Source organism: Poecilia latipinna, unplaced genomic scaffold (assembly GCF_001443285.1).
Source record: "Poecilia latipinna isolate Pla-1442-1.1 unplaced genomic scaffold, P_latipinna-1.0 Scaffold538, whole genome shotgun sequence".
Lineage (NCBI taxonomy): Eukaryota > Metazoa > Chordata > Actinopteri > Cyprinodontiformes > Poeciliidae > Poecilia > Poecilia latipinna.
The window spans coordinates 21,955-31,485 of NW_015113154.1; the positions used below are offsets into that span (position 1 = coordinate 21,955).

Consider the following 9,531-nt stretch of genomic DNA (forward strand, 5'->3'; position numbering starts at 1 on the left):
ACACACACACACACACACACACACACACACACACACAAACAAACAGTGGACGCCAAGATAAACTATAAACACAGCGCCAGCGTTAGCACATTACTGATTTGGAGAATCAGCAGTTCAGTGCTCTGTTTGATTGATATAATATATCTAAAGTCATGTTTATGGAGTATTTTTAGTTGAGCTAGAAACGCAATCTTTCCACATATATTTATTTTTTAATTGACTCAACGTGTCATATTTTACAGTACACAAATACACACGACTTTCCGGCCTACACACACAGACATAAGCAGAAACACAAACACACACTTACTCGCACGAACAATTTCTTCGCATGCAAACTCAGTGGAGTGTTGAGAAATGCGATGTAAGGTCGCGCCTCGCCATAAATTATGAACTCCCTCTTGAATTTCAATGAACAGACCTGGCTGAAAGACACCTTTTTTTTTTTGCCGAAAAAGGCGCGTGGGCTGGCGGGATGCTGTCACTCGCCCGTGGTGCTGAAGCTCGAGGTGCTGAAAGGACAGCTCCGCACGCGCGCCTACACGAACTGTGTGCACTCTCGATCGGCTTTCTCCGAGTCGTGTTATTAAACTGAAGCGATGATAGGTCAGAAGCAAACTTACAGAAGGAAATGAAAAACATGCCCCCAATGTTCTCTTATTTAGGCTGTGGCAGTAAATCGTTAAAAGCGCTGCTATAATATCCCCACAGAAAGTTTAGATTAGGAGGAGCCAATCACAATGCTCTCACTAAAGGGCTATTTATAATTCACACGCTCTATGCTTGGTTATCCCTTCTAAATAGTGGGGCTTAACTGGGACCATTATGTTGCCGTTTCCAGCCTACACTGCTGTCACTCTGCCGCGGGGTAGAACACCGCTTTTTGCACCAAAGCCCCCAGTTTGACAGAGACAATCCTCTCTCTAGACAGGCGCTCTTTGGAAGACAGAGGTTTTGAATGCTTCTACATTGGCTACCTCTGCTCTGCTTTGTCCTCGACAAAAAGGCACAAAAAGTTCAGAAGAAAAAAGAGCGGTGACTGTGAATACAGCTGAGAGCCATATGGAGTAGAATCTAATAGTCTAATAGTCTGATGATACATTCTGTATATATATATATATATATATATATATATATATATATATATATATATATATATATGTGTGTGTGTGTGTGTGTGTGTGTGTGTGCGTGTGTGTGTGTGTGTGTGTGTGTGTGTGTGTGTGTGTGTGTGTGTGAATAAAAAAAGTAAATAAATGAATACATATTTTTAGTTTTGAAGGATTTTATATTTATTTACTCCTATAGTGCTGGAATCCTCTTTTACCGTATGGAAGAAAAAAACAACAATTACACAATTATTTTCGAAGTGATAAAAAAATTTATAAAATGATTAAAAAGAAATAAAATAAACATTTAATTTATTATGAAGTTAAGTTAGAGAAGTTAGAGAAAACATGCCCACTTTTTTTCAGGTCTCAACCAAATCCTTTCACCATCCCCACATTCCAAAGTTCAGATATCTGCTCCATATGTTATTTTTCATTCAGCTATTGATCGTGGGAGACTTTGAAAGAAAAAAATGAGGCACATGAAAAGAAACATCGTTTTAAAGCTGACAAGCTTGAACCAGACAGTATCTGTTACAGCTCCATATTGTTTGTAGAGCTTGTTCATTCAGTTCTGATGCTCTACATGGCGTCATTGTAAAGACCAGCCTGTAGATTGTATACAACCCCCTGGCAAAGAAGTGCACAGAATACTCTTAGAGGAAGTTCACTGAGATGATTCACAGAAGAACATATAAGACAGGAAATCAGTTTACAGAAATCCAAAAAATTATAGACAAATAGGAGCAGGAGTCGATGTTTTTGGGCAATTTGCAAGAAATCATCTGAAGGAAAATGGATTCATGTACAGAAAAGGCAAACGTTAGCATCATTAACACCTAAACAGAAGAAAATAAGGTTCCAGTGGGCTGAAGATAAGCAGTCACGGAGTGTGGGTGATTGGCTGGAAGTGGTATTCAGTGGTGAATCCTGGATCTGCCAACATATTGGCCGAGGAGATGATGCTGGAATGATTGCTTAGTGGCAGTCTAAAGGAAAACAAATAGCTCATTTCCAGACTCATTGAAGACAGAACGCATATCAGACAAAAGAAGAACAGATGGTAACGATGCCCTTTACAGTCAAACACACATGGATATTGAAATTATAGACATTTTTATCAGTCCATGAAACCAAAGAAGGCTTACTGATCAGGAAATCGTTATTCAGGTGGCTAATGCATGAAGCAAAGAAAGCTCCAGGTTTTATGAGGGAAATGGAGAAAGACCAGATTTTTTAAAAAATAATTCAAAATTTATTGTGGAATAAAAACAAGGCTGCATGACATGACTCCAGGTAAAGCAGATTGAGAATAGTGGAGAATATCAAGCTGTTGAAGTCTGACTTGCGAAAAATGCTGTTTTCTATGCCTTGGGAAATTCAAGCTGTCAGAAAACTGAGTGAAAAAGTAGCACATAAGTAATTGTATTTTTTGACTCTTTGTACCAGTTTTCCCTTGGAAATTAGCAATTCAACAGTTTCTTTCTCTCTACTCGTTCCCCATCAGTAGTAATATCATGAGATTTTTTAAGTATGCCTGTTTAATTAAATTTGATGGCTTCTGAATGGGGTAGTTCCTTGTGATTTTCTCTCAACTTTTACATGCAGCACCAATAGCTCAAACATATTCTAAGGCAAATCCTAAACATTGTGTAGTGTTGGGGAATAAGGAGTTTCCAAACACTTTTTTTTATTTGATTTTGGAAAATATAAAGTTCTTCCGCATGTTTGTCGATTGCATACAGCTTTACGTAGCGATGATAAGACCGAAATAAATAAATATCAACTATAATACCTAAACTTCGTATTATAGTCTCGTAGTTTTGCTCGAATTGAAATTCAACCAGCAGAGGGCGCCATAACAGATCTAAGAACTTGTCACTCCTCAAGCTTCCCATCTCACTGACCAATGAGCTTGCGGAACGCTAACGCGATGGGCGGGATCAAACGGGACGACACGTAAACATGGCGGCGTCTACAGAAGATGATTTTGAGTTTAATACTCAGGACTACTATTCTCTGCTCAACGTGAGGAAGGAGGTATGGTTTGTTCTTAGTTGTATTGTGAACTCTCTCTTGTTTGCCGTGGCTGTTTGATAGTTTGTCATTGAACCAAAGCGGCCTACAGTCGGTACATCGTCCTCCAGTTAAGCACCGCTCCTCAGTCAGACTGCACCTCCTCCTCAGAGGAGGAGAGGACGAGTCCGGGTTGATGCTGCGGACACTGATTAGATTCCTCGTGAATCTCAGTTTTTATTAAAACTATGGAGAATGATGTTGCTTATGCTTATTTACTGTAGGCAGCTAAAACCCTTACGCTAAAAGCTGAGCCACTATTACATTCTTAGTATCTTAAATAAAGGAGCAAAAGCTGCTTTAATACTACTTGTCCTCCTGTATCAATTGTACCCCTTTAACTTTTTCACATCATGTCATGTTAAAAGCACAAACTTCATTGGATTGTATATACATTTTATGCTGCTTACAGTCTTTTAGGGGTTTGTTTTCGTATTGGTTTTGCACATCTGAACATTTTACCCATTCTTCTTTGTAAGATAGTTCCAGTTTAGTTACATTAAATGATGAGCACACATTTTCTTAAAGCTTGCCATGGAATTTAATTTAGATTTCTTTGACTTTGACTTTCTAAAACTTGTATCTAAACCTTTGCAGTATATAGCAGTATATATATGTATAACTGTTGCTATGCTGAAAGGTATCTCCCTTAAAGTGAGGCATCTCCCTCACTTTACCCCCTGCTGGAGGGAAGCAGTTCCGCAGCATGATATTGCCAACACCATTTTTAACTTGAACATTTTTGTCAAGTTAAATTCAACATGATTTCCTGTCCCTACCTTCCAAATACCATACAAAAACTCTTTATTTATTAAGCGCTTTAGAAATAACAACGAGGCTGTCTGAAGTCATCCACAACAGAACTGAACAAGAAGGACAAACACTGGCCAGATAATCAAAGGTACGCAGACACACAAGCTTTAGAGTTGACAACAATAAATAACAAAATGGATAAAAAATAAAGTCACAGTCAACCACTCACGCTCTGTTGACAGGCAAGGAAAAATTTGTTTTTTAAATTATAAAACAGAAAGCAAAAGTCCTACTACCTCTGATCAACACCATGACTTTAAAATAATTAAACTCAACTGGACTTCTGACCTGTTAGTGTTAAATAGTGCAAATCGGTGCAGCAGTTTAATGAATTGGGCACAATCAGTAAAAAAAACCTGCAAAACAAAAAATTATTAATGAATGAGGCCAGCGAGGGGAAGTCAAAAGTAGAGAAGCATCGTCTCATTCGCTTGCAGCAGTTAAACATCAAGCCGGGATATTTCACTATGAACAAGAGAGAAATGGAAGATTAATTCCAAGAATCTCAAAGTGTTATAAACGCATTTGTTTTGTTTTACTGCGGCAGAGTTCATCTTAAATATATTTTTGAGGACCCACTCAACTGCAAAAAAACAGGATTTTAGTAGTGTCTTTATCTGATTTTTAAGTCCACCAGTAGAATCCATTTCGTAACCTGAATTGGGGGATAATGGCGTTTTCATACGAGGCCAGGACAGAAAAGTCAATACTGGAAAAAATTTAGGGCCATCCATCTCCTGCTGTCAGCAAAGCAGCGAGGAGAGGCTGGACTGAGCGTCCGCCGAGTCACCTCAGCTTAAGGTGAACCCAGCAGTCAAACCAATGAAGATGAAAGGAAATGTTATGTTTTTTTTGGGGGGGGGGTTGTTGTTGTTGTTGTTGTTGTTGAAAATAGCAACAAGATGCCAGAATGTGAGATAAAACATTAAACGTGAAACAAAAAGTGTATGCTGTGATCATTTAAATTCCCCTGTTCTAAAGGAAGGTATTGGGTTTGTTTTGATTAAATATGCGATAATTAATTTCACTCAACATTTGAATGTAAATCAGGCTGTAAAGTGCGACAACATAGCAGTTCTATCATTCGATATTGCCATGACAAGATCAGTTATGATTTACCCACATTTTCTTCTGCTCTCTTTTCTTTTAAGTCATTGAAATGTTCCCCAATATTCTGTTTTCTAATCTTAATCAATAGATACATAAAAGTTGTAGGCAAAAAAAAAAAAGCGACCTGAAGTTCACCTTATAATTAGCCAAAAAGCAGAAATGAATGCATTTCTAAAGCCTTCCCAAATACTGCATCCAGCCATTCTCTTGCTTCATTGCAATATCACACACATTGATGTTGCCGTAGCGATTGGGATTTATTGCACCGCTCTGTGCTGAATGTAGGAATCCAACCTTTCCTTTCTCCTCTCACAGGCTACAGTGGAGGAGCTGAAGGCGTCGTATCGGCGGCTGTGCATGCTGTATCATCCTGACAAACATCGAGACCCTGAACTGAAAAGACAAGCCGAGCAACTTTTCAATCAGGTTCACCAGGCCTACGAAGGTAGGGGGGATTGATTCACAATAAACGCTTTCAGTGAGCTCAATAAGGTATCGATTTGAATTTAATCTGTGCTGAAAGAGAGAGAGTATCTTAAAAAAAAATACTCTCTCCTGAACTAATATTTACTCCTCAGTGCTGAGTGACGCTCACTCCAGAGCCATCTATGACATCTTTGGGAAGAAAGGGCTGGAGGTGGAAGGCTGGGAGGTCCGTTTTATGTACTTTGTCATGCATTCGTTGCTTCAGTGCACGTCGCAAATGCTTCTCTGTACAATACGATGTCATCGCGTAGGTGGTGGAGAGGAAGAGAACACCTGCAGAAATCCGAGAGGAATATGAAAGGCTTCAGAGAGAAAAAGAAGAGAGAAGACTGCAGCAAAGAACGAATCCCAAGGTTTAATCTTCTTTTCCTTTCTTGACTCTTTTTACCTTCTCTGCTTTCAGTATATTTCTGTAAAAAAACAACCCTCTTTTGTGCCGATGTTAATTAAAAGATCGACCTGCGTAACTCATTTCAACATTTCTCCTGCTACTCTTTGTTGCTGTTTAATCCTCTTTTTATTTTGTTTTGTTTTGCTTTATTGCCTCCCAGGGCACAATCAGCGTCGGTGTGGATGCAACGGACCTGTTCGATCGCTATGACGACGACTTTGAGGAGATGCCTGGCGGAGGCTTTCCTCACATAGAAATTAACAGGATGCACATTTCCCAGTCTATAGAGGTAGATCAAAGCACACGCCGTTAGCGCTCCCTGTCCGCTGTTACGTTCTCACGTGGAAACGCCGTCGTGTCTTCAGGCTCCTCTGACCAACACCGACACGGCAATGCTGTCCGGGTCACTCTCCACGCACAACGGGAGCGGAGGGGGCAACATCAACGTGACTGTACGCAGAGTCACATCAGCTAAAGGCTGGGGAGAGGTACGCACAACTAACACGGCTAATAATAAAACTTTTGAGCTTTGGAAACGTGGAGTCTACTTGCATTTCTGTTCATTTTCAAAGGTGGAGTTTGGCGCTGGAGACACGCTGGGGCCACTCATCGGGTTAAAGGTGTTCCGTAACGTCACGCCGCAGTGGTAAGGCCTGGATTTTTGTGCGGCACGTCGGAGGCAGCGCTGCTCCTCGCTCCGCAGCCAATGTTTGTCGCTTCTCTGTCCAGTTTTCTCACGGCCCAGTGCGGTGTGCAGTTCTCGCCTCGAGGCCTGCGGCCGAGCTGCTCTCTGATGACGGCGCGCCACCTGGACCAGAACACCATGGGCTACCTTCAGTGGCGCTGGGGGCCCAATAGCGCCATGACAACCAGCCTGGTGCGGGACACCAAGAGTAGCCACTTTACTTTAGCTCTGCAGGTAAACACAAGTATAATGGTGTATTTACAGAAGCTATTAAGTAATTACCGGCATTATTTATCTCATTAGTTTAAGCTGCATCACGATTTGTTTTAATTGTCTTTTTTTTTTTTTGATGGTATAAGTTCAGTAATTTATTAAAAACAAGAATCAAAAGCACTAGTTTGCATTGGTTACGTCTCTAATACATAATCAATGTGTCCATACAGGCTGACAAATATCTCACGTTGCAGAGGAACCTTTCTCTTTGCGTAGCCATCAACAAACTCTTGGCTTAATTCTGACTAGGTATTTCACTACTCGCTTTGCTAGAACTGGTTCAATTCATTGAAACTTGCTGGTTTTCTGACTCTTAATCCACAAATAGGACTATGCCAGGTTTTAGATTCTGTTTTAGTTACCTGTTCAGAATGTCACCTGTCTGAGGAGAAATCTGCAAAAGAGCCGTTCCTTTACCTGCGAGTAACAGTTTGAGTCAGACGGTTAAAACATCCAAAATAAGAGACCTTGAAGCAAGACAAACATTGACAGCTGTGGACATACACAAGTGAAATGCCTTATGGAATACATGGATTAAAGGTGCAATATTATGTATTTTCTAGGTACGTAGTGCCATTTTGTAACAAAATAAAGTAACTACGTCACCCTCAGTTGTCATAAATCAAACATAACTTGGCTTCACAGTTTGACACTTTAAATTTCCCCTCAGTCTCTTTAAGAAGCTCCTGCTTTCCTTCAAAAAAGTAGATTTTTCAAAATACCTCCAGGCCCTTCATGACATTTGGCCACAGTGACACATGAACCGCGTCGCCGTTTGGAAGATGGTTTTGAGGTGAAACCTTCAAAATGGAAAGGCACGGTGGAGGCAGCATCATGCTGTGGGGTTGTTTAACAGACTCATGACGAAGATTCTTGCTGAAGCAATCAACTAGACGGTTGAAAATTGGACAAAGTTGAGCAGGACAACGAACCCAAACACATGTCAGAACAGAATAACCCCTAACCCTGTTGGACATGTATGGACTGTACTTTGTTTGTGGCGGGAAATCCACTAATTGAATATAATTTTAGTTGTATGTCGTGTTATGATTCCACCCTGGGAGACAGACTGCAGGAGCGTAATTAGAAGCCTAAACCGACTGCGACATTCAGGCCCACGAACTGTGTATGTAAACTTGTGACCAGAACTGTAATGTTTTCCGTTTTCTGTTTGGTGTGTGTTTCTAGCTGGGTGTGCCTCATTCCTACCTGATGATGAGCTACCAGTACAAGTTCCAGGACGAGGACCAGACCAAAGTGAAAGGCTCCGTAAAGTATGACTTTTATCACTGACACAGAAAAAAAAACAACATCTTTTTAATTTTGATCGAGCTGTTTGCAAGACAGGCTCTCTGAGCAGCGTTTGTTATGAATCGTCGTACCGTTTGTCGGGTTTTTATCATATCAAACAGGCTGATGTTTGGGGAAAAGGCAGTGCTGTCACTTTAACATATTAGGGCTTTTTTTCTTTTTTTTCTTTTTCCCCTGAACCCATAGACTGCTTCATTGTGTCCCTGAAGAACATCCAAAGCACAAGATGAAAATAATCCAGTTGTTCTGGTGTGACTCAGTGGAGCAGATTGTTGCTATAAACAGGATGTTTAGCTGCTAATCCTCCGCCCTCTTTTCTTTTTTTATCCCAGCAATAACGCAGTGACAAACGCATTAGAAACTTCAAAGAATTTCAAAAAAAGATCTGGATTGCAATTGAGATTTTTATTTATTTTTATTTTTTCACTTGAAAGTAATACTTAAGCTTTGCCTTTTTCATGGGAGTTCTGCAGCAGCTGATTTTTAGGTGCTGCAGTTTCGAGACGAACTAAAGAAGCCGAGGTGACGTCTACCACCTTGGAAAGAGCAGTAAATAGAAAATGATGACTTATTTCCCCTCTGAGTCTCGTTGGATTTCCTCTAAAACATTTGTGAACACGTTCCTCCGTCAACTGACCTCAACACAGTCACCTTTTTGTAAAGTGGAGACCAAAAGAGATTTCTACAGCTAAGAGACAAAAAGTGTCTTTTGCCAACTTGCCGAATGGTTGCTACATGACAATAATGAATAAATGTAGTGCAAAGTGGAATTTTATCTTATTTCTAAAGCAAGTTTTATGTCAGCAGGTGTAAAATTTTCTGACTCAATAAAACTGAACGTCCTCTGGCTCAGACTTTAAAGCCGTGAGGTTGTTTTGTTGTTCGCATATATATTTACTACTTCTTCTGCTTCCTGGAACATGGAAAACCATCTGATGTCGAGAACCCTGACTGCACTATTTATGTACCTGTGCAAAATTTAGATCGGTTCAAGTTCAGAAAAAAAACAGAAAAAAAAAAAAAAAAAAGCACGCATTTTTAGTTTTACCAAACTTTGCACTCTTCGGCATCCGCCCGGTCCGATCTCTGTTCACGTTTTCTCGCAGGACAGGCTGGTTCGGCACAGTGGTGGAGTACGGAGCGGAGAGGAAGATCAGCCGTCACAGCGTTTTGTCGGCCACGGTCAGCATCGGCGTCCCGCAGGGAGTCACACTCAAGATAAAGTATGAGCCGCGAGCTCGCACTTTTCTGTGTGTCCTCGTCCGTCTGAATGACGG

The 9,531-nt window shown here is 40.6% G+C and overlaps 1 protein-coding gene across 1 annotated transcript in view; it reads left to right on the forward strand.

Moving 5' to 3' along the window:
• Positions 1-3,014: 3,014 nt before the first annotated feature.
• LOC106952757 (dnaJ homolog subfamily C member 11-like) overlaps positions 3,015-9,531 on the forward strand; it is a 16,281-nt gene continuing 9,764 nt past the window's right edge. Inside the window, exons 1-10 of the mRNA XM_015041090.1 lie at positions 3,015-3,149; positions 5,424-5,553; positions 5,687-5,760; positions 5,846-5,947; positions 6,146-6,274; positions 6,351-6,473; positions 6,558-6,631; positions 6,715-6,904; positions 8,132-8,217; positions 9,361-9,477. Coding sequence (XP_014896576.1) covers positions 3,075-3,149; positions 5,424-5,553; positions 5,687-5,760; positions 5,846-5,947; positions 6,146-6,274; positions 6,351-6,473; positions 6,558-6,631; positions 6,715-6,904; positions 8,132-8,217; positions 9,361-9,477 — 1,100 coding nt within the window. The 5' untranslated portion in view covers positions 3,015-3,074. The remainder of the gene's footprint in view (positions 3,150-5,423; positions 5,554-5,686; positions 5,761-5,845; positions 5,948-6,145; positions 6,275-6,350; positions 6,474-6,557; positions 6,632-6,714; positions 6,905-8,131; positions 8,218-9,360; positions 9,478-9,531) is intronic.